General features: G+C 27.8%; 1 protein-coding gene across 2 annotated transcripts; it reads left to right on the top strand.

Annotated features, from left to right (window-relative positions):
• Positions 1-283: 283 nt before the first annotated feature.
• On the top strand, positions 284-26,649 carry LOC114130901 (uncharacterized). Of its 2 annotated transcripts, XM_050197045.1 has the most exons (5): positions 284-496; positions 7,368-7,586; positions 9,043-9,667; positions 12,814-13,075; positions 25,893-26,649. In XM_050197045.1, the coding sequence occupies exons 1-5, from the start codon at positions 299-301 to the stop codon at positions 26,077-26,079; spliced, it is 1,491 nt and encodes a 496-aa protein (XP_050053002.1). In that variant the 5' UTR covers positions 284-298; the 3' UTR covers positions 26,080-26,649. The 2 variants fall into 2 exon arrangements, with proteins under 2 accessions (XP_050053002.1, XP_027851776.1); XM_027995975.2 differs by lacking the exon at positions 12,814-13,075.
• The last annotated feature ends 1,014 nt before the right edge of the window (positions 26,650-27,663 follow it).

Raw genomic sequence — 27,663 nt, 5'->3', positions numbered from 1 at the left:
GTCGGTCCGATCGCACCGGTGTGTCGGTCGAGGAAACCGCCGAAACGATAGCTCGCCGTACGCGCAATCAGTAGCAGTTTATAGATGGTAGGTAATTGATGACCTTACATTATTATTATTATTATTATATACAAATACACTGCACGATTTCCGTAAAACCCGCGTAGGCGTGGGTGGGCTGCGCGCTCGTGTGTGTGCGTGTGCGTGCGTTTTACCCGATCTCCGTTTCGTTTTTTATTGCGCGACTACGCGAATGCCGAAAAGCGCTTGCGTCCCGGCGGGTCCCGCCCGCAGATAAATGAGCGGGATTCGGCCGCGGAGACGTCACAAAGTATTCGCGCCGCAAATCGCCGGTGGTACACGGACACGGCCGCAGCATCACCGTCGTCGACGTCGTCCCGAGCCGCACGCTATACGCAAGCACGCCGCACAAGACAGCAGCCGGCGCCCGATGAAAGCCGCAACGCTCCTGGCCGCCTTGGCCTGCCTACTCGAGGTAACCGTTTCGGACCGATTAATATGGGTAGTAGGTATATAATATAAGACGGGTTTACCGGAATAAAAACAATCGTGTAGTGAACGGACTCGGTCGTGTTGTTTTATATATATTTAACACAAAAAAAATTTATTGACTACGTTTCCGTTTGGATACGATATTATAAAACGCTTAAAGTCTCTAATAGCGAATAAAACAAACAAAATACGACTCGATGCTTTTTTTTGAAAAAATTATAACCCTATCGTATTTGTATAGTGTATATCTTAAAGTTATGCGATATAACTGCTTGTAGGTACAAAATCCAAAATACATAGGTAACCGTTTAAAAATAAATTAAAGAATGGTTATAAATCGATTTATCTTTGGGCGTTAATTAAAATATTAAGTGTGTTAATTCACGATCAGTGCTTTGATCGATTCACATTTTTGTATGAAAATGTAGATACAATATTATTTATGTGTTATATCTATACACAATGCAATTCACAAACATATAGACTCTTTTCAAACTATTTATACCTACAAAAAACCTATTCACATTGTTCTAAAATTTAATATCAATAATATTAAATATATACCTAATAAATATAATATTATAATAATAAATAATATATTTAAACATAATTACATATTAATATGTAATATTTTTAGCAAAAATAAACTCATATTGTATAATACAAACTTTAGAAGAACAATTTACTAATAATATTTACTATAAAATAATTTTAAAAAATATCTTTAAAAATCAATAAAATAAAAACCTATAAAAATCATTTTTCTTAACTGATGCAATTAGCTTTTTGAAAATAAGATACAGTGGACGTTGCTTATAAGACTCACTTTAGAACTAGCATAATATAACCGATGAATCGAATAAACGAAGTGGGAAAAAAAATTTGAATTATTTATGAATTTTATTTTACTATATATTTTGATTTTACTTTAATCTACTTTAATATCGTATATATTACATATTACTTATTAATAAATAAATGAAATCAGATAATACGGTTTAATACATATTTTAATTTTGCATATAGGTAAAATTTATACTTTGTATGCACTTATTATTTATGAGAACAATTTGTGATTTTGGTTTTTTTTTGTATTATGTGTCAGGTAATCAGAAATGTATTTATAGCTTACACTACAATAACGATAAATATAAAATGCGATAAAATTGTTTTTACCTATATACACATTATAAAACATGAATCGAAACCAGTAATAATTTTAAAAAATATGTAACTTTTCAAAATCAATTTATTTCTAAATGTTAGCCAAAAATTTTTATATTCTACTTTTTTTTTCTACGAAATTTGAGTCTTATGACTGAAGTTGTGAATCTAATAACCAAATTTTTTATAATATATCTATTTAGATACGTTCGAACCTTTCCATACGACTTTGAGATTAATAAGTGACTGAACCTTATAAGCGACGTCCACTGTATAATATAAAATTTATTTTAATTTTATTGGTCCTATATCATATTGTTATATTTATGTATACCCGTAGTTTAATTCAGATAAAATATAACGTTAAAGTATTGATAATAATATCCATATGGTATATTTAATGGTAAAGCCGAATTAAGTTCGTCTTCTTTAAATATTATTAAATTTAAAAAATTAAATTTCTTTAACTAAATATATTTAAACTGTTATACTAGCATAAATTATCTAATAATTTATGGTTTTAAAAAAGGGGATAATTTATGATGTTGTAGTTTTGTATTTCTAATTTTGAAATTGAGTAATTAATTAAAACTACATAATGCTAATAACACAAAAGTAAATAATTTTAAGTTGTTGAATAATGAATTGTAATTAAAATATTTCGAATATATTTTAAATGCTGAAAATTCTTTTTTATAAGTCGTTAATAGAAATTGATTAGCCTGCTTAAATACTTTTCATTGTGTTATAGTTACAATAAATATAACATGCACAAACATCATCATAGTATCTACCAAATTACTAACTTCTGTATAATAATGTAATACATTTATTGCGTACAGCTCGAAGAAAAACATAATAACTTAAATCCAAATATTTATTCACGAAGGTATTTTATTTATATGGATTCTGATTAAAATAGAATATTGTGCAATAATTATTTTTGATAAAATATTAAATATAGAATAATTTTGAAATTTGCTTAATAAATAGTTTTATTATCTGACGATTGAGAATGAAAAATATCTCTGCAACTTTGTTGTTATAGACTCTTATTAGTCTTATTAGTGCCGTTTGCGTAAACAATCATTAACGATTTAATGAATCACTAGTAAGCTTATGGTACCTTAAACATGATTTAATAGCCCATGATTGGTCCATTAAATTTTAGTGAACCATTAAATTAAAGAAATAAATTCTTTCTACAACTCAGTACATTTATGATAAGAAATATCTGAAACTAATCAGCAAACAGAATAGTATTTCCGTGATATTTAAAGCACTTATCTAGCTTATCTTATTTAGCAATTTCTTTAATACTTAAACGGTTTGTGTATATAATATATTGTTTCATTTAAGAAGTAAAACGGAGCTTTCAATATTGTTCTTTTTGACTGAAATATTAGAATTTTAATACAATTGAAGATTTAAGGAGTAATAATTAAACTCCATAAGACCAGACAGCTTTGATTAATAATGACATTTATTTAATTGCTTGTTCTTAGGTTTTAAGAGGTATTTTAAGAAGTTGTGTCTAAATGTTATAGTTTTACATTTGAATTGTATTGTTACTAGAAAATACAAGAACTAAAATTTAAAAATAATAAATACTTTATATTTAAAAAATACGTGAGTTTATTTTTATATGAAATTACTTAACAAAATATATTTTATTAGAATATTTCTCAATACTGACAATACCAGTATAAAATGTATATCTTAGGTCTTTAGTGGAGGTGTTTAATTGTTTTAAACATATTAATTTATAGTAATCTCAAAAAATTGTAAGCTTATAATATAAAATTGTATAACAACTTGTTGGAATATTTTCATTACAATATGGCGTTGTTATACACAACACCATAATAGTTTAACTACTAAAATCGTTCATTTTCAATTGAAATTGCCAATAAAAGTATTAAGCAATAAACACAAATCTGAATTATATATATATATTATATAGGTATATGTAGTTGAATTCGATAAAAGTTCGGTATTATATAAAAGTTCTTATCGTGCGTATCTACTACCTACTATAAAAACGAACTGGATCAGTTGTAATCTGTGGAGCAACCATACAGTTGATTATGTTTATTCGGCCGGAAAAGAATAAATATTTAATAACAATCTATAGAGGGTTAAAAAAATAAATAAATTTTTAACTCCAATACATGTATACTTTAAAAATTAGATTTTCAAACATACCTGACGATTTTCCATTTTACACTTACAAAAAGTTCATCTGTTTTTGAGACTGAGAGTAAAATTATACTTTATAGTTTATACCTAAATTATTAATGATTGACCAGAAGATTAAAAATATTTTTTTGGATTAAACCCTTAGTAACATAATTCATTAATATAACTTAATAAGTAGAAGAATATTGTGTCCGATATAATATTATCCTTCTTTTTTAAATTCACGTAATAATTGATGTCTGCGTGTGTCAGTCGTCTCGGTTACTCATTCGCCAACGCCAAACCCTCGTCCTCAAATCTTTTCACCGAACTGTTGCCTTTGAGTTAAATAATTAGTTTTTTTTTTCCAATTCATAATTTTATTATTTATTAATTTTTGAACTATTTTCTTTAAACCTTATAATATTCGATTACTATTACCTATTGATAAGTGAAAAATTATTTTTTAATATAATATTATATTTAAATTAATAAAATAAATACAGTAATATAATTCTCTGTATAACAGCTCAGAAAATAATATTTATCTATACGATAAAATAATAATCAAAATATATCATTTTAATATTGTATTAAAATTATAAATGAGGCAAAACAAAATTAACTTTATAACTACGATATATAGGTATATGCTTTATATTATAACAATATAGTAGGTACTATATTTATTTGAAAAGGAAATAATATAACATTCTTATTTAAATCGTCTAATAAATTCAATTAAAAAGTACGTAATATTATTTTTAACAACAATTTAAAAACCAACCGACTATAATTAAAGAAAAGTAGAAAGAGAGATTATAAAGTGTGTAGGTAACACAAATATTTTGATGCAATTATAATTAATGAATTGTAAAATGTAGAATTAATTTTACTGTTTGAACAAAAACATGACAAATGAATAATTACGTTTTTGTTCTGGTTGATAAAATACAAGCCTTTTTTAATGTATTAACTAAATTTGTATTACAAATACATAAAAGTTTATAATATAAATTTATATAATAATTATACATAAATGCATATTATTCTGGAAAAAGGTTACCATCATTGTCTTTAAAGATAAAAACTCAAGTAGTTGAGTGAAAACAGTTGTTTACATTTGTCGACAATTTAATAGTTATGCATGAGTATTGATGATGGTATTTTATTTATTTATTGTTAACTATGTAAGAACAACTTACTGCACAAATAAATATGTGTGTTTGGTTTTGCAAAAAAAAGGAATACTTATATCTTTAAACTGATTGCATATTATTATTCCTATTTTAATAATAATTTAAATTTATATTGCATACTTTGCAGTGGCACGTATAGTTTTATTTTTATCTAAATAAAATATACTGATTAATAAATTTAAAATTCCTAGTATAAACAAATACAAATATCCTTATATTATCCTACTTATTATGAAAAATCGTTGAATTTGAGATAAACGAAAAAACAAAAACTATAAATAATAATATTTTAGTTAATGCAACATAGTTTTATACTAATTTCATAAAATTACAACAAAATACAATAGGTAATCACTTATTTTACGGATTCATGTAAAGAGCTTAATTTCAGCTTATATATAATATAAATAATATATGTATTTATTACACCAATTTTATAATTAATCGAAATACTTAAAAGCATTTTAAAAAAGTCATTAATTATTTTTAAAAAAATAAACCTCCAACAGTAGATCCTATTACAGACAAATGCTCTCCTATAGTTTTGCATGTATAGGACATTCAATGGAGAGTAGTATCTATACGAAAAAATCAATTAAAAGGGCAATTACTTTATGTTGTGGGGAACCGATTTAAATCGTGTCACTTTTATACCACAGACTACAATCAATATATTTTTACAGCTGTCCGTTTAATTTAGAATTTCAACAAGCTATGCACCAATTTTTAATTAAATATTTAAAATAATACACAAACACGCAGATCATAACATATTTATTTTATACCACATAATACAATTGTTTTGTATAAAATCTGTAGTATAAAATATATGAAATATTTATGTATCTAGTTGAAAAATCATAGGTGCATTATATTGTGTACGCCGAACTGTACTAATAAATGGTCGCCTAACTAAGGAATTATTTTTGTGAAATAAAAAACGCGAGTAATATATTTTATATTGTATATATAAAAAAAAAATACTTAACTTTTTTTTATTCATATTTCATCTAATCCTTGTTTATGAATTACAAGAATAATATAAAATCAAATTTTAATATGATAAAAAAAAATATGACGTATTAGTCGTACTGGGTGCTTAACACAAATTTTTAAAATAATATCATAAAACTCCCAATAATAACTTAATCAAATACTTTTATGTACAATATTCTAATCTAAAAATAATATTTAATGAATCTTATGCATAAATTAGTGACATTCAAAAAATTGTATATCTATTATCTAGCTTCCATGATAATATATATTATATATATATATATAACAAAAAGAACCATCATTGTAAAATCAATATACAATTCTCAATGCACTCAGAATCTAAAACTTAAAAAATATAAGAATAAATGTGAAAAATATTCCCAAAGGATAATATTAGATTTTTTTTGAATATTCTTAAATTGAAAATCTACAACAAGTATAGGTACCCTTTGATGTGAAGGTTATTTAAAAGAGAACGTATGAATAGATCTAAGATTCGAAACTCAACGTCAGCAATTCCACTTGAATGGAGAGCTAACCATAATATTTCGGCGAACAAAAATATGATAAACGAAAAATAAATACGTATCAGTCGAGTCCTAATATACATACGGCATTATAATATGTAAAATACAGAAAAGGTGTACATTTTTTTTTTAAATAATAAACTTATCGTTTCACACTATCATTTGAAATAATATATACGTAGTCGGTTCATTTTACTTCGCCAATCTATTGATCTCCAATTTGTTCTAATTGGTACATATATAATAATACATACATATGCATATACATAATAAATATATATTATATTGAATCAAGAATTATATCATTATTATTTATTTTTTTTTTTATTTATTACAATTTTCAATGACAACATTGGAATTGTTATGGACACTAATATTCGATGTCAGAGACTAAAAATATTTCATGCGTTAAAAAATGAACATCATACGTCTAAGCAATTTACACTTAATCTTCAGTGTAATACCATGGAATGTACGTAAAGATATACTTTAAGGTAACCACCAACCAGAGTAACGGAAGACCCGATCTTTTATGGTCAAGGAATGCAACCCCTCTATGTAATCGTTTCAATGTAACAACGTTAAAGTGATAAAAAATAAAAAAATAAAAACCTACCCAAAACGTAATATTAGCTTAAACTTGACATGTGGGTTATATAGCAGTTTCCGTGATAAATGGAACGTCTTCGGGAGCGCATAATACAAGTCTAAAATTCGGCGAAGCCCTTGAAAGAAAAAAACCAATTTCGTCTATCGTATAATATGTTGAGGTTATATGTTATGGCAGGTCTCCCATGCATTCCCGTTCAATTTCAACAAGAGGAATTTAGATTCTCTAGCCAGAACCGGACAGTTACCAGAGTACAAACGATCGCTAGCATCATTGGCTAAAAGTGGACAATTACCCGAAAAATTGGTTCAAGAGAAACGGATGTTGGACGTGTTGGAGCAAGCAAGTGATGCAAACTCAAAAGCCATTCAAGAGCAAAGAAATCGGGTAGTAGAGGTACTGTACAAACAATTTGTCATTTTATTTTTCATATAGTATATAATCAAACAATATGTGCATTGACGATTCGTCGTATATCAAATAATATTGAAACCTATATAAATAGCACTATTGACTTTTGATTTACAACTCGTATCAAACATAATATGGGTACCTAATGTTATTACTTGATAAAAAAAAAAATCACCATTCCAATTTATTTATAGTAGCAATGTATCAAAACGTATTATATAAATGTTATTCAATCGTGTAGCAAAACTGTATGTAATAATATGATATTTGGACTTTTGGTATCCAACAGTTTTATTGATATTGGACATTTCACATACAATATTTTTATAATATGGACAATTGACATCGATCGTGACGACTACCGAGTAACGATTACAGTTTTTATATTATTATATGTACCACAGTCACCGTCACGAGTTTAATATTATTAATTTAATGGTTAGTTATAATTTATTTATACGTTATGACTTTAATTAAAATAATACAAGAAATTAAATACTGGCATACCAATACATTTTAAAGTTAAAAAAGTTAAGACCCTAGAATATAATATGCAAAATTTAAAACTTCACAAATTCAGAATTAATCGGTTATTTTTTTTTAAAAATCATTATCATAATACGCATGTTATCAAACATTAAGTTCAAATGTTTTTTTTTTTTAATATTCATATTATTATTATTATTATTATTATTACATCTTATTCAATTTTATAATATTATTTAACATGTCTATTTTACAAATAAAAATACATTGATATCAATTGTCCTATATATGAATATCGTATAGTCTCTTTTTTATTAAATTATAAATGACCGGACCACCCCGCAATATTTACCTGATTTCGGTATGACGTATGACTTACTTACTCGAGAAGTCGAGAAACAATATCAAGTGTGGAAATAAAAACGTAATATTTATGATTATCAAAAATATTAATATGCTATAAATTATAGACTATATAACTATAGTTAAAGTTTTTAAAAATTTTCATGACTTAATACGTAATTTATTTTAATAAATAATTGTAATATATATTTATATTAAGTATTAAATATTTTTTATATCCGTGTTTAAATGTATTCCAGTAGATTAACTAAATCAAATTATATAGCAGTAAATAGTAAATATGATTTACATCTCGGAAAAAATACCAGCTTTTTGAGTATTTATTTTTTAAATGTTTGTTACCAATTAATTCGTCAAGTGTAGATAATTCTAATTATTATTTATCAATTTTTATTTTTAGTATTTCGTTAGTATTATAACTTATAAGTTATAAATCTACTTAGCCTAATTACAATAGACTTGAAAACATTACTTTACAAGTATAACTTTATTTATTTTAACTTATTTCGACAACTTATTTATCTAATCTATCGTGATTGTTAATTTTTGAATATTATTTTAAATAATTATTATTTGTGTTTTTATTTTTAAGGAAATCAAAAATTTGGCACAAAGTGGGATGATGAAAAGACAATCAGCCTCGGAGCCTGATTTCCGTGATGAATTTAAATCGGACTTGAGGAGCATATTGGATCAATTTTTGGAAAAGTTTGGAACTACGTATGATCCAGAAAAGGTAGAGCTGTTTTTGACCAACATGGCCGACGAAGTGTTCGAAAATCATGGTGTAGTTTCATTAGACCACATCCGATTCTTGATCGAGACTGGTTACTTCCAACCGGAAATGCGCGAAGAAGATGATGTAAAACCAGCTGACGGAGATTCATCGCCAGACGACTATATCGCCAAAAGATTCATGGCTTCGTTAGCCCGGACTGATAACATGCCATTTTGGTACAACAGTCCGAGGTACGTCGCCAAGCGGTACATTTCTTCATTGTTGAGACAAGGAAGATTGCCTTATGGCTTCCAACCCACCACGGAGTCGTCGACGAAAAGCCAAGACTGGAACTTACAAAATGGCCAAAAACCCAAGAGGATGAGTGACGGGACGTTTCAAAACAGCGAAGAATTTATACCTGTGATGCAAGGTAGCAGAAGCTTGCAGAGTATTATTGACGACTTGACACAAGAACCTATGCAGAAGAGATACTTGGGTGAGTACCCCATTATTTAATCAATTACATTACCATTTACTGATAGTTTAGTTGTAGTATTAATGTGTTGCACATTTGTAAACGTAAATAAATGGTTTTAAACAAACGTGATCAATACAGAGACAATCATAACAGCGTTAATTAGACGGTTATAATAAAAATCGTAAGAATGTTCGTTTTCTGTAGAATGAGGATAAGCGGGAAATGGAGAAACTTAGTTTATAGACGATACTTTTTCATATTCACTTAACGGTTAAAATATTAAAAAAAAAAACGTATTTATTGAATAATTCTAATTGTATCGTATTCATCAGTTCATCAGTTATTTGTATGCAGTTTTTTTATTTTCACGAAAAAAATATGTAACTATAAATTAAATACATGAATATTAAAACCATGATATACGAGTATATATGTGCAACATAATTGAATTTGTTTGATTTCTATTCTGTGTACGCTTAGTCTATGAATTCTTATAGTGATGAGAAAGCCTGTTGCTCGTTGTATACGAGTAAATCTTATTTACAGTCTGTCGGGTGTTACAATGAATTGAACTCTGATAATGCTCAAGTCCTTGCTTGCGTACGAAAAATATTTATTTTCTACCTAAAATATTATTAAGTAACAAACTATCGGTTTGTATAACTAGATTATTACGGGAGACGCCTAAACAGATGCCTTAAACCTTATATGCGTTAAGCAATGAGATACAGCTATGATTACCGAAATAAATTATTATTAAACTTATTATTGAAATAATTGTGTAGCTATAAAAAAACCAATAGGTAATAACAGTATTAGGTCATCCATCTGTCATCATCAGAGTTCATCTCGTTTTACATAGACTTTTTAAGTATTCGTAATTTGCATGCAAGTTTTCGTGTCTATATTATGTTGTCTAATCCTGTAACATAGATTAACATCCTCAATAGAATATCGTATATAAGCATTGAGTACAAAACTACAAACCCCAGAAGTGAACATTTATATTCAATAGAATACGTTTACGGGGGTCACAAATTACGATACACCTCTATTGCACCTAATGATAAAGAACACTTCTATTACATTTGTAATACTTATGTAAGCAATGTAAATGTATTTCTATTCGTTTATACTGTCTGCTTTCAAAATATACTTATGCGTTAAGTTTATAACGTCTAAATACGTATAACTATATACTTACTATGTATAAAGTAATTATTTCTTTAACCCATTAAACCATAATTTCACATTTTTTTATTTTAATATCCATTTGAAAGTAGGTAAATAAATATTATTCAAGAATTGTGAAAATACTTACCTAATAAGTAGTTTAAAATATATTTTACAACTATTTCAGATTTAATTTACTAAAAACAATCATTTGAATCAATCAACATAATATTAAAACTAAAACTAAATATCAACTAATAAAAGACTTCAGGTGGCATTATGATTTTTTAACGTATTCATCAAACATACAAAGTTTATGTGTGGGTGTGTGTGTGTGTGTTATAGATAGCGTCTTTAATAATTTATAATTATATATTATTTAAATACCTATTTATATTTTATTGAATAATAACCTGGATAATTATAATTACATAAACGTTTAAAGTTAAAACTGCATGACTTTATTTTGATTTAAATTATCGTATTATTTGAATAATTTGTTCTAAAATAGATCATAATTTCTTCTTTTCTTTTTTTACATACTTATAAGAGATACATTACTTTAAAAAAAAAGTCAAGTCCATAATATAAGGCGATTGCAAAAAGTCATTATATCCTCAAAATAAAAACTGTTAATAAATGGGAGAAATTTTTATAACGTTTATGTCCCAACCTGAGTAAGATCCAGAACATAGTAGATCTTTTGAAATATATAGTTTTCTTTGATGCATAAATCATATGTATTTTTTTATACTTACTTTATACGAACTTTGTTTGGATATATTGTTCATAAATAATATAAAATGCGCGCATAAATCCCAAGATTATAAAATTGAATATTATTGTACGTATAGGTAGGTGTAATGCGTATCATGAAATACTTTATTATATTAGACACGAATAATAATAGACGAACGGAAATCGTTTTATAACAAAGACATTTTTATTTTCGGTTTTTCACGAGGCACAATAAAATCAAAAATAAAATCGTAAAACTCTCCGATAAAATGCAATAAAGTTACAAAGCTTAACATTAAACACACCTTTGTTTTATTAGTCAGGACTCAAGATTAATAACTTGGAAATCAGGTTGAGATTTGTCGGACGACGCTGTTTCGTTCGTAACAAAAATAATACTTATATTTACTTATATTTTGTTACCTTTTATCTCGGCGTATCTACTTTTGGTTTTAAAGAGCATTTAATGAATTATTGACAACGCGATGACTTTGCAACCGAATAGGTGATAAATGGCGAATTTATATTTTATATATAGTACATAGCTTGAAGGCAAAGAATTAAACAATCCGATTCAAGTTTTTTGTGAATCAATCATGTAATATGATAAATATATTATAATCCAAAAGCATTCACCAACTTTATAACCATAATAATATATATTAGATCTATATGTATACGGTATACCTATTATACCTTAGGCAATATTATTGTGATGTTCTTTGTAGTACATAAAACAATTAAGTGTTGTGTTATTTACTTATTTATTATCAATTTTTTTTTTTTTGCGATAACCGTATACTCGGTTAATAGTTATCGAAATATGTTTAAGTAGTTTGAATTATACTGTGATAATATTACGATTTACTTGTATTGTAGTCTTTGTTTGTACCTATTTATGTATAATATACTATATACTGTAACAGACTCTGTATTTTCCTCTTCTTAAACACCTATACCTATCCTATAACGTCTATTATAGTATCGTGTGTGTCGTAGAGATTTGTTTTTGTTGTGTCGTTTTTTCTCCATATTATTGTTATTACGCATTCTATGAGTAGTCGTATTTTTGAACTGCATATATTTAAACGAAAATAATGATAATATCAATCATAATTGTGTTCGTTTACAAGACCACAACATTTAAAGTCAACCGTGTGCTTTTTTTTTTTTTTTTACTGTCGCGTGTGCGTCGACGACTGACTCTCGATGCCGTGCTCGTGCGTGTGTGTCGTGTGTGTGTATGCGAGCAGGTGCGTTATCACGCAGCGGTTGGATGCCCAGAGGATTCGCTTCGACGTCGTCCCGGTCACCGGCCTCGTATCATTCGTTCGGCAGCACCGGACAGAGTGGCTACGGAAAGAGGCACTTGGCCGCGCTTGCCCGACTCGGTTGGCTGCCGTCCTTTAGAAATCCTCATTCGTTTTACATGCGAAACGGCAGAGGGTCTTCGTTCCAGTGCGACATAAACAAGAGGACCTTCGCCGACGCCGCCGCCACAGCCACCAACTCCGAGTAAGAGTTACGAATGCTTATGTTGTGTAAAACGGTATAATATTTTGACGCGTTTCGCACATGATGAATGTGTACCTTTGTGTGTGTGTGTGTGTGTGTGTGTGTGTGTATTCTACCCTATAAATCAGATGTACATTTTCTGTGACTCGAATCTATTGAATCCAAATCGAACGATTTTTGTTTGTGCAGAAAGTAACGAAATTTGTTCTTTGGAATTTCACGACACAATTTATTTTCGTCGTCGTTTCTATAGAGAAATGACCTTACACCTTTGCCTAACTCCAAAATTGAATACTAACGCGAATAATAATAGGACAGACGTTCAATTCATATTATGTATCATTGATAATAAGTTATTTCCACCTTGTGGATTTATATTTGAATATAATTCACGAATACCAAAAAGTATTTAGCTTATATTCTGATATCCAATGGAATCTGTTCACGTCCGTTGAAATTAAATATAGTTCAAAGGCTACTTTAAAGGACGAATAAATTAACAAAACGCTTCAATAAAGTTATGTTGAATACAATCAATGACGAATGTTGTATTTAAATATTTTATTACCATAACATTATAACGAAAGTGCTTAAGTATTTAGTTAACACTATCGTAATTACGGTTTACAGTTAAATTGAGTACCTATCGAATTCCATCATAATATTACTATATACTGTACCTAATACAGTAAAATAAGTTCAGTTAAAACTCTTAAGAGGACACTAAACCCGCATTGTGTTGTCTCTGTGTTGAGTACAACACGTAAACATTTTCGTTCAGTAGAACCAATTTTTGGTATCCTATTATAAATTACCTATTATCAAACTTTAAGGTAAGAACATTATTTGTGTTTTCCGTCAAGTTTTTATGGTATTTCAATTTTTAAGCGAATTATGATTTATACGTAAAATGTTAATATTTAATAACGCTCACAGTTCACTTAAAAATTAAAGTATTGTAGAAAAAATACGAGAGAATTCTTCCCTTTAAGTTTTATAATAATATTTTACTCCAATATTTAGCTAAATACACAAAATTGGTTTTATTAAACGAAAAATTACCATTGTACACCTTATACGTTTGTAAAACGAAGACAATAATAATATTATACGGGTGTGGCGTATATTCTATTGTATTAAAATTGCATATACAGAGTGCCGTGTTATCAAAGTGGTGAAAAAATTCACATAAAACTCAACAATCAGCCTATTCTATTATATGTAAATTGAAATTTTTTGCCTGAAACAAATAATATTCTAAATATTAAAGTCATTTTTATATTATTAAACCTAAAATTAATAACTACATTAGACATTTACTCACAATAACCACAACTCATCAAAAATAAATGTATTGTGTAATTAGATATTTATACGCATCAGATACCTATATTATGATTTCATTGTTTTTTATAATACTACAAATAATATTTATTATTTTTTATTTATACATTATAACTTCATGATTATTACATATCAAAAATTTAGAAGTGAAATATTATTTTTTTTATAGTGTTTTGAATTTTAACTATTATTGTACAAACACTTCAAACTAATAAAATGTAAACCAAATTCCGAGATGATTTTTAAAATATTTATACAAAGACAGACGGTAAACATGAAATAATTAAATATAATCAGACATACGATAAACCATATCTCTATATTATATTATCTCGTATAAATATTTTCTTTGTCTTCAATTTTTCATACTTTTTAATCACTTTTAAAATACAATACTATAAAACAAAATTTAATATAATTTAAAGACATTCTTTTAAACTATTACACAATTTAACAAAAAACTGGGTTTATAATATGGCTAAATTCTAATTAATATTTCTTTGAAGCTGCTATTTCATAAAAAGTTTTACAAAAATGTTTAAACTTTGGGAATTCCATTTTGACTAAAATTGATAATAATTATATTAGAATACAAACAACGAATTTATTAGTAAGTAGTAACGAATGAATATATAATATTATGTTTTTTATTTCTTTTTTGTTGGTTTTAAATTGGAGCTGTATCATGTAAAAATATAAAACTATGTAAAAATTATTGGGCTTTGTAAAAATAATATAAAAAATGTCTTATCTATACGCAGATATGTTACTCGAAGTGACTATCAACACGTGAAGACCAAAAAAAGCCATTTGACAAGGGTTTTAAAACCACTCATACACGTTTAATGTAGTGATTTTTTTGGATAAAGTATGATGCTAGATTGATAGCTATGATTTATTATATAATAAATAATAATACTGTAAGCCCGTCACGAAGCCTAATTTAGATGTTTGTACATAAACATGCTGACATTCACGATATTTTAAACGGGAGCAGTCCACGGTAACTGTAGTCTGACCCATGAGAAATTTTTGATGGATCGATGATATGGCTTGCTTATCCGAGATAATATATAGATGGATCATATTGCACACATAGTTTCTGACCACGAGTAATAGTATGCAACCCTTAAGTTTTTTTATCCTTAGGTAATTTTTTTCTTTTGTCATAATTTAATAAACTTGTGCAACGTCATGTAATCCTTTGCGACGACCGCGTAGAAAAACATTATATTATGTAGATTCAGTGCATGTAATTCCTCGTACGCAAGTGAATCTTTCGGCCGAAGAAATATAAGATATTCTACCCGCAAATGTTTCTTCTAATTACAAACATACCGCGTTTAATATGCGTAGCTATATTATTATTTATTCTGTACCGGCTTGACATTAAAATACAAGCGATGTATGCAATAAACTTGTGAGTTTGATTTTGAAGTTATCTGTCTCGTTAATTAGATTATGCAATCGATAGGAACTAGATTGATAAGGTATCACGACCGTTTATAGGTTTCGTGGCTTACATTTTATAAATTCTTCGCAAACAATATGGTTAGATACCTATACAACTCCCGGTTTCGGTTTGAAATAAACTAGGTTTATAGTCTTTAGCTGATTGACAAGTTATTCAGCACTGGGTACTGCTACGGATGCTTATTGAAAGATCGGGGGATTATCCTTAGATACTTAGCCAAGTTTCAAACAAATCACTATTCTTCCAATCTTGATTATTTTTATCTTTTCTTTATACCATTAGTAAATTACTACCTATACCGTAAACGACGTCTATATAATATATATATAGTAATATATATTTAAAATATCAAATTTATTCTTCTAGGTATTTAATATTGGTTTTTGTGTAAATTTATTATTTTATAATATATAAGTTATCTTAACTTTGAGCCGTTGCCCGCTCCGTAATAAATATGTATATTGTTTATACATATAATATAAATCGCCGACCACTGACAATTATACTGGCGTACCAAGTACGTTTTTTTATATTAATAGATTAATATTTAAATAAAATTTATAAATCAAAATACATAATCTATGATGCTAACAAGGAGATTACCTTAACGTTTCTAATATAACATCGTATTGCATTTAAAAAATGTCTATATAGGAACGTCAGCAGTAAACACGTTCGGGATTCAACAGTTACGCGCGATTAATACTTGACTTATTTTCGATGATTAAATTATAATGATATTATAATATATATAAATATATTATTATTTATTTTATTATATATTTAATAAAATTCTATAGGTACCCGCTCGCCGCAGACTACGCGTGTTTCGTCGTGGCCTTTGTTATTAACGCTTTTTTTCTGACACAATTCTAGATAAATAAATACGCAAAAATCAAAACTTCTCGTTTATACTGCGTAATACAATATTAAATTTCGAGCAAGGTGTTTAATATCCATGTAATATGCATATAAAGTTGAGTGCAAAACGGCCCGGACCCGAACCAAGGAAATCGGAGCGCTAGTCTATCTGTTTTTGTTATTTTATCATTCGCGTCGATATCGATAATATAGGTAATATATTATTATGTTTATATTATATTGCTATTATCACGTCGACGCAATAACGACGTGGACAGTGCCTACGAAATGTAATAATATATTGTACACGGCGTGTATAATAACCCGAGGCGGCCTGCGATCAAGCTCATATATAATATTTCTCCTTCCGTAATCCGTTCACCCCCCCCCCTTAACTCTACAACCCCCATAAAAGGACAGGATAGTAGATAATAATCATATTGTTTACGAAACTGACTGCTGTGCGTGGGATATTATATCGTAATAACAGCCGAGCCGACTAGTCGTGATTGATGGCGTGGTGGAAGGGAGTTAGCGAGATCGAGACAAAAACATAATATTTTTTCGGGGTCGGTGAAAATTCTTCGCGACCTAATGACAATACCGGCCGCGGCATTCGATGTTATTTAATGTCATGCAATAGACAGACAGTGACGAAAATAATAATTCGTAATAATGTACACTGTACAGCAATTGTACAACAAGAACAACAAGAACAACAAATAATATAAATACCCGATGTTTGACCGGAGGAACGTGGTTTTTAGTGTTTTCACCCAATGTCAAAATCGCACGAGTTCGCAAACCGACTCGGGGTAGATGTATGTATTATTATACGCGTATTACCATTCAAGTGTTGAAATTTATAGGTGTATATATGTATAAAAATGACGGCTGGTAAAACGTTTTCGTCCAAATGGTGACTCTCTCGCGCGTTATAACGAACACGCGTGCCCCCCCCCCACACAGTAGAGTTATATGGCCGACAAAGCATAACGCACACCCATTGTACAGTCATATAGAACGTACAGTTTTATTGTTGTTTTTGAGGTATGTTTTTTTTCTTTTTTTTTTTTTTTGCTCTCTCTCGACTCCGACGTGACCGAAGTACAGCATAATAATGTACGCATCATATATGTACATACGTGTCCTCCACAGTTGTTCGGCGCGTGTCAAAAGATTTATAGTTTTTATCGTTTTTCTATTTTTTTTTCTTGCCTACGCAAAGCTCCGACAAAGTTCCGGACACCGAAACGTGTTAAATGCCCAAATCAGCCCTCGCCGCGACTGTATGCACGTCTACTATATAATTCGAGCGTGCACAATAATATTAATATATTATTATAAATATACACTAAGACTCCAACGAAAAATCGCGCACACGCATAAATCCCGTGACGCTCTCGTCGGTTACATAAGTTTTGATTACATTTCATGGTAACCGCATTCGAGTGTTATTGGATGCTGCAGCTGCTGCTACTGCTGCTGCTGGCTGCTAGCTCCGAGGATTATTGATATTTTCAACTTTTCATATCTATAATTGAATCTTTTCGACCACACATCGTTTCGCGACTAAGCCAATTTGTTCGCGCTAAACAACATACTATCATGTGTGTGTGTAGCGGTGTTTTCGGTAGTTTAGCGTCTGTTTGTAGAATAGTTGTGAGCTTCTTTATAATTAATTATGTGATGCATCTAAAAACAAATTTGTTACCATCATGAGACACCATATAATGCTATATAATATTATCTTGTGAAAGTTGTGATGAATACGAACATTTAACGAAGTGCATTGTTGATACGTAGGTGGTAAATAACTTTTATCGAGTGCGTGTTTAAATATAACCAATACATAGATTTTAATGTGAATTAAAATTAATCCTATATTCGTTTAAATAGAGTTTATCCATTAGAAAAACCTTGTTTTTAATTCTATATTTTGAAACGTAATAGATACCAACCAACGATATCGTTCGTAATGTTATTTTACCAATCGTAAAAATAATAATATATAGAAGTGATAAATCAAACCGTAAAATCTTTTATAATATTATTTTATAAATGAATCAATACTAACCTTTTTGAGGCTACATCATAATAATAGTATGTATAGTTTTCAGAGTGATCTTCCAATGACAGCGTATTATGGTAATGTGGTTATAGTTTTAAAATTATACCTATTATATTATTTTGAATTGCAATTGGTTTGCGTCGCGGGATTTGGTTGTAGACTAACCTTGGAAGTATTTTTTTTATTTTTACAAAGCATTATCAACGATTTTGAATTATCGGTCAAGTATAACAATTGTATTATAATATATTATAATAATTTATATACCTACTTGGTATTCGTATATGGTGTAACATCGGTGTAACAGTGATTAAAATAAGCTCATTTAACTGAAACCCCATATTTAAATAATAAAATATTTAATAATGTTAGGACGTTTTATTTTTACTGAACAATCGATTTTCGATTAATTTACATATACGCCTATAACAAAATCATCAAATTACGTGATAAAGACCGGGGGTAACAGCTGCGATGCTACAGATAATCGAAGAGGTCATTTCGTATTTTCCTCAATATCATATATAATACCATTCAAAGTATATTGCATATATTACTGTTATTATTATTATTATTATTATTATATGAAAATAAAGGCAGTCGCAGTATGGTGAAATGTCTAACGGACGGACATTATTTAATGAATTATATACCTACCTGTACAATAATATATATATATATACATATAAGCACATTACGCACCCTAACAATTGGGACACTGCTTTTGAAAGTCTATTATAAAGGTCATTATTTTAACACAATAATAGATTGCATAATGGAAAACGTTTTTTTTTAAATACTCTACTTCATCCTTTTAAATTTTTATCGACATAAATCTATATAACCAATTGGGTATATGCACTATACGCATATACTATATGCATAGCTGCATACTATATTTTACTTGTAGCTCTAGTATTTTATGTTTTAAAATAGTTTCAGTTGGTACAGATAAAATCGAAATATTAGTAACGAATTAGATGTAAAACATTCCAATCTTTGTGAGAAATGCGTAGTAGCGGTATACAGAGATCGATTAATGCGTTAAACTATATAAACAACAAAATAATATAAATTACTTATTCGATTAATTTACAACTTGTATCAATATACCTACCTACGTATTTTCTCACCTACGCTGTAATTAAATTATTGTACTACTAATTCATTGTTCGTTCACAAATTTTTATTGTTTTTCTATTTGGTTTATCATTTGTCCAATATACGAATCACATACAATACATGATATTATATTTTCTACGGATGTGATAAAAAAAAAAAAAAAACTAAAACCGAATATTAATCACATATTTTATGTAAAAATGGCATAATATTAAAAACTAAATTAAGCTATTTAAATTTGTCAGTTATAATTTTTATTCGGACAAACTATTTATACCACTCAAGCTCAGTTTCAGGCTAGGTACAAGCCCTTCAAAAATATTTTTGAACACGCACGTCCTATTTTCAAAATATGTAGTTTTAGCAAAGAATTATAAAAAAACCCCTTTGCTAAAAACCGATAGATAAACTCTTCGCTTAATTTTTAATTCAAAGTTAAGTGTTGTGGTGTTTACCATCAATGCGAATAAAAAATTAAACGCAGGCGGTATATTCATCAATGATCTGTTCGTGTCGTCACTCGTCAATACTTAGCCTGTGTATTAAGGAACTTTTAATTATTTCTATTTTTTCACTCTTTTATCATTATAACTTTTGCTCAGTGTGGTTAGTTCGAAATAATACTTGTCAGCTTGTTTAACAAGTGTGAACAATCTGTCACTTGTCAGTCTAAAACCACATCAAATTCTGTTAACAATAATTTGTATTCATCTTCTCAATGTAGTTAAACTTATCTCATTTATTATCCTTGTTATTTCTGGTAAGTAGAAATCATTTTGCATCTTATTAAATACACGAAATTTGGTTTTTTTTACTACTCGCATTATATTGCAATGACAAAGAATTCTAATCTAATGTTGTCTAATATTGTCTTTTAACTTTTGACTGCAATTTAAATAACAAAAAACAACGTGATTTAAAATTAAAATCCGTATAGAATATATTAAAAAATTTATCCAAACAAAAAGTATAAAATTAATAATAGCTTTGTCTTATATAAGAATATATTTTATATCTACAGTTTCTCTTTAAGTATTTTACAAAATATAAAACTTCAAGTTGTAAACTCGTAACTTATTGTAACTATTAAGTTACCTATAGTGTCAACTTTGCATCTGCAGAATACTATAATTTAGTAATATAATAAGTACAATTTGGTATCAATATTTATTATTTTATAACTATTTTTATTGGTAATTAATTAACTTATATTATTACTTCAGAATATTTTAACATTAAATTTATTAAAATATATATTACAGAATTAAATACGAAAATGAAAAAATAAAAAATCGTAGAATGACTACTGCCTACAGGCTTCAACAAAAACGTCGTATAATAAATAATAATTGAATTATCAGGTCTACAGTTTACCAATGTTTTCAATTTTTTTATTTGTCATGCATGATAAATATTTAATACATTAGGTAACGATTTATCATTTACATGAAAGAGAATGTCGTTGTAAACATTGTATACACATTATTTAATTATTATTTAATAATACAATTATGATTAGAATTGGATAAATAGATATAATTTATAAATTATATTTAAATTTTGTAAATACATAATATTTAAAAAAAAAAGTGACTCCCAGTGTCATGTTGCCTAAAGTAATTTCTCTGAATGAAAAAAAAAATATTGTAATTCTAATTTTAAACAAATGTGAAGTAACGTTTTACACGAATAGGATAATTTACATAATGCTTAATGTTGTAAACTAAATATTTATAATTTACTATGAAAATATTTCACAGTTAATAAACTGAACATTATTCAGGAATCAATTAATATCAATTGAAAACATTTTTTTTACTTATTGTGTATAGTAATATATACTCGTATATGCAGGTATATATAGTGTTTTTTTTGGGGGGGGGAAGTATCAAATTCATGTTTAGCACCGCTGCACAGATACCTAAAAGGATATATATTTTAGGTACTTTAGTTTATTTTGTGAACATTATTCATCTCTAACAAAATAAAATATGTGTTCGTAATAGAAACTAAAAACAGTTTGTTGTGTAATTACTTTAACCCTCATTTTTTAAAAAAATCTTTTGAATTTCTTCACAGAAATATGTAAAACACGCTGTCCCGTAAGGATATTTTATTATCTCTCGTCGTTTAACAAAAATAATGATAAAATTACTCAGGCACTAGGTTTAGAAATTTATATTACAGTTTTATACAATATGTTTCTGTATAAAAAAATAAGAATGCATAAAAACTTATTCTTTATACAGAGCGATATTTAAACGAGTGATTATGTATTGTATACATTTTAAAATACGGATTATTTATTAAGCTGATATTTATGAACACTTCTCAAACATTAGAAAAATTTTTTCAAAGCACCATATTCTAATGGATATAGAAGAAAAATAAGTTATTGTCGTTTAAAGCTTAAATAAAGAAAAGTCTGGATACAAATGGAAGGGTAGGCTGTGTTACTATGATGTTTTCCATCAAAATCCTCATGCAATATGTCTCAAATAATACTTTTTAATTTTTATGTATTTGTTAATTAATTTTAAAAACAACTTCGTCTATATTTACGGTCGTATGGTTTATAAAAACTAAATAATTCTATAATAAATAATAATATATTGCTTCACTGATATTTTTTTCAAATAATATATCCATTATTGATTCTTTCAGAACATTAAATTTACAATGTATGTCGTCATTCAAAAAAGTAAAATTTTTAATATCATAATAAAATAAATAAATAAAAAATTTTTTTAAAAGATGTTGTTTTATTTCGACTGGAAATAACGTAAAAATAATATTTTCAAAAACGTTAATAGATTTTCAAATAATAAGTGTTTGATAAAACAATCACTGGCATACACAAATATATATTATTTAGTATAATTTTAAATATTATGTACTTATAATATAAAAATAAATTTAGTTCAATTACAAGTATTTAGATATCTAACTATACGTGAAATTACACATCTAGCATTCTTATTAATTTTAAGTTTTATAGTCTTATTAGCTTTTAGTTTTTAAAATTGTCTTTTTTCATTTATGATTTAAAAACGTACATAATACAGTAAATTAAGCATTTAATTAGACAACTAATATAAATAATTTTTTATGCATGTCCACAGACACAGAATATAAGTTTATAACTGTTATAAGTATACAGTTTACTACTGATATGCACTTAATAAGAAATGCTTTCGACCATTGTATATTTATACAAACAAATAATTTTACAAGCTATATATTTTTATTATAAATGTATTGATATTTTTTTGTGGTAATCATCAAAAAAATAATTTTTCGGCAGTTTCGATATTGAATTATAAATTTATATTGATACCTAATTATAGTTATTTCGTTTAGGTATGTTAACGTCACTCTGCATGTCATCGTTTTACAATTTACAAACACATATGTTAGATACCTTACACAATATAAAATTGCGTTCAGTGGAACAAATTTGGTGTCGTTACTTGTTAGCTTAGAGTAAATTAAGTTATCATCAAAATTAAAAGTAAAAACGTCAGCATTTATATTTATACAGTACTAGCTGACCCCGTGCACTTCGTTGCCCGATAAAAATGCAAATTCTATGTATATAGATTCGAATTTTGATGTTATTTACTATTCGGTTTAACGGTGTTCAAAACTTAGACATTTTCATTGACTGTTTTGATTCTCAAAAATCTTGTGAAAGCACCACTTTAGTATGCGAATTTTGTAAAATGCTTTCTTATTACACACTAAATTTGTGATACGATTTTACGAATATACCGTGTAAATTGTAAGCATCGATCTATCATTGTTCAGGCTCTACGTTTATTAGTCAGTGAGTTACTCAAGTCATAATATTATAGTCATTCTGCTTACCGTTGCCGTGAGACTCTCTTATGATTATGAGAGCAGTATATTATCATGTAGGCAATCCACACGTGGTGGATTGCGGACCCCGCGAGATGTGTATAAGAATTTTATAATTTCTAACACTTAAGTTTCAAAGTTATGTCATTTTTTTTTTTTTACTACAGTGGGTAAAATACAATAATGTGCCATCTCGTGGTTTTTGTATTGTTGCCCGTTGGTAAAACAATAAAACTTAGTATAACTTGTTATGTTAGTCTATTGCTGTAAAAAAATGTATATTAAATATATATATTATAATCAAGCTGTCCCGACACGGCGTTGCCCGCGTATTAGTTGGTTTTTTTTGCATTTTCGTAGGCCATGTATTAGTGTTATTATGTATGAGAAAATTTAATTTATTTAAAATTTAAATTTAACATTTTAAATAAATTATTTATTTTATTTAAATGGTTGCCATTGACTACCAAAAATAATTTAGTTTACTATTATTTATTTTATTTAAATGGTTGCCATTGACTACCAAAAATAATTTAGTTTACTATTTGCTGGACAGATGGCGCTGTATGTGAAAAACGATTTCCCCACTTTTCTGTTGAATTTTCCCTGAATTTTCCAGAATTTTCTTTGCTATAAACCTCACGGAGCCCAAGACCTTTCCAACGAATGCAAAACCGTGGAAATCGGTTCGTGCGTTCTGGAGTTATAGCGTCAGGGAGGAAAACCGGACTTATTTTTATATAATAGATTTTTTTATTTGTTTTATGTTTAAAAATTAAATCATCGTAAAAACTACTGTATAAGTATAGATAATTTTCTTACTTTCAAATTTGATAATTGATTAATTAACTCTTATATAAAAAAGCAAACAATACTAAATTGGTTCTGCTTAATACAAATTTGGTATGCTTTGCGTTCGTAAGACAAGGACAACATAATATATAATGTAACGTACTGACGTCCCTTTAAATGCTGCAACAGATAATACATAAAATTAAGTAACTTTAAAATGTTTATTGTAGATTGTAATTTGTAACTATAAAAATAAATTCCATCAACTTTAATAGCATTTACTTCAATTTACTGGTATTTATTAATAAGTAACTGCAGGATTTGGTTTTTTACGTTAGATGGTAACTACCTGTCAGCCTACTTAAGGTACTTAAAGAAATCCCTCTGTGTTTCTGAATGTCTAAACAAATAATTTTCAAATTAAATACGTTTTTAAATTTAAAATTGTCAATAAATAAAATATATTATATATTTTCAATTTATAATAAAATTACAATAAAATGTGTAATGCGCATAGTACAAAATAAATTATTATTTATAGATTTTATTATTATTATTGTTACATTAATAATTACCTATATTTTATTACTTATATATTTAAATCATTTCAAATACATTTTTTTTCATTTTACTGATACCTATTAACATATTTTTTTATACGAAATGATTCAACTATGTATTATTATATATATATAATATTTGGACCGTTTAGAGTTTATCCTTTTTAAGCTCCAGCAGACATATTACATGGTTACTGAATTCGCCAACTTAATATGATTAAATATTAAGTAGATATAGGTATATTGTAAAAGAATAAGTGGTTTTCGACATTATACTTATGTAAAACGATTGAACAAGACAAAGTAAAAAACTTGAAACAACCCAAGGAGTTTCGGCTGGGTCCGGCTGTTACGACGGGCGGGTTGAATGTGCTCATTCGTTGTACCTGTTGAATGGTTTTATAGAATCATTATCTACATAGGTGTAACTTGTGGGGCGAAAGGGGCAACTGTCCCCCTTATTATTTTGTAAAATGTATTTATTAGGTATATTTAGTCTACAATAGTATTATTAAGTATACGGTATATCGACATAAAATGAAGATTGCCTCCCCCGCTCCCATAAAAATTGCCCAAGTTACGCCTATGATTACCTATATACTACACGCCTATAAACATATAACAATATACTTATAAGTTATAGTGCAAATTTATTCACCGACTTGGCCATATTCTCGGTGTTTCGACGGCAATAAATTAATTATTTTTTATTGTTTGTTTGTTTGTGGTTTGCAGCGGGAACGTCGAGAATACTGAGCGGCCGTTTGAAGAGCTCGGGTGGGACCACCAGCAGCCGACGACTGCAACAGAACAGGCGCAAACAGACGACGGGATGAAGAACAAGAGGTATCTGTTACTGCCGGCCGTGGACAACATATTGTTGCGCAGACAGTACCCTCATTTAGCGACAAATAAAATTTAATTTAATACTATAAGTTACACGCTTCGCCGACGTATACAATATTTAACGATAACGTAATGTTTTAACAAATAATACATAATAATATTACTATAACATATTAATATAATATAACGTCATATTTACCTCGTCGTATTAGACACAATATCCACCGCCCGTCCGGCACGGGGCCGACGGCGCACCGTTGTAATACACGATAAATTATCGTCGCGATAAAAGTAGTATTATGATTTTGTGCACGATCGGACTTACCGGACGGGTAAGTACAATAATCGACAAAACCTTTTTATTGGAATTTCTCAAATTATAAGACAATAATAACTATGTGTGTTTCTTAAAAATTAAATTATCGTACTTAAAAATAATATTAATAATATGTGTGTGTGTTGACATATTATTTAGCTTTGCCACGTTAAGAAAAAAAAAAAAAAAAGAATCAACATTTAAGAATAGGCATAATATTATAGAACAATTACAATTATTCCCTATAATATGGCTATTATATTGTAGACGTTTATCTTCTATTATAATGAACATAATATAAAAATAAAGTTATTTTAAGTGTAACATTAACGAAGTGTCTTAATTATTATTTATAATTTTTACCTAATTTATGCGCTGTTTAGTGATTTTATTTTCTATAAACACAGCGAGGGGGAGGATAAATTTACCTATATAACGATTAATCGCATTAATACAACCTACACAATGCTGTTGACTGTCCAGTGTTCACTGAGTTATAGCCTACTATATTTCATCAGAAACGTAATATCACATATATTGATACTTATAGTTTATGATATAAAAAATCAGTAAGATTTTCATAAACAGTTTTAGGTTTTTTGATATGCATTTGAAAATCAAATGGTAATAAATTTATATTTTTAAAAAAATTTTATAATTATTTTGTTTTTAATTTTAAAAATTTTTCGTGAAGTCTTGAAATTTTTAAATTTATTATTATATTATTTATGTAGGCTCCTTCACTGACATTTTCATAATATTAAGACTTAAGGTTAATTTTAAGCTTTGTCAGCTTTCATGCCATAAAAACATTAATTTATCCTATTCACATATTCACACTATTCTGCGGTAAGTTGGTATTGACTTAAAAGTTAAAATATATAAATAAGGTACTACTTATATTGTTATCATTTAACTACCACAGTTAAATGATACAATAAATGCGATATTTTAGAAAAAATAATTCAATCATTTATATATTAACTATTAGTAATGTTAAAATAAATTACTACAGCTATAAGGACAATAGGTATACCTAGGTAAGGGTATAATAAATAAATAATCAATAAATAATCCTTATATAGTTACCTAGTAATATATGCCAAGGGCGCCCATAGGAAAATTCTCAAAGGGGGGACAAAATTTTAATTTATCAATCTATTTATAAATAGGAATGGCTCTATGTATATTTATATATATATATATAATCACACATATATCTGTGGACTGTGATCATAAATAAAATATTATAGTGGTGACATGGTGTACACGTCATACATATACATATATCGTATCTATGGCAATACACAATATTTTAAGAATTTATGATATTATTCAAAGAAT

This window comes from Aphis gossypii, chromosome 1 (genome assembly GCF_020184175.1).
Source record: "Aphis gossypii isolate Hap1 chromosome 1, ASM2018417v2, whole genome shotgun sequence".
In the NCBI taxonomy this organism is placed as follows: Eukaryota; Metazoa; Arthropoda; class Insecta; order Hemiptera; family Aphididae; genus Aphis; species Aphis gossypii.
The sequence above is the reverse complement of the archived record's forward strand: the minus strand, read 5'-3'. Positions and strand labels throughout refer to the sequence as shown.

What these genes read in the sequence shown, in the direction of transcription:
- LOC114130901 (XM_050197045.1), top strand. Translation starts at nt 299, where the DNA reads ATGAGCGGGATTCGGCCGCGGAGACGTCACAAAGTATTCGCGCCGCAA. An exon ending in CCTTGGCCTGCCTACTCGAG is followed by an intron (nt 497 to 7,367) that starts GTAACCGTTTCG and finishes ATGTTATGGCAG; the next exon opens with GTCTCCCATGCATTCCCGTT. An exon ending in GCCACAGCCACCAACTCCGA is followed by an intron (nt 13,076 to 25,892) that starts GTAAGAGTTACG and finishes TGTGGTTTGCAG; the next exon opens with CGGGAACGTCGAGAATACTG.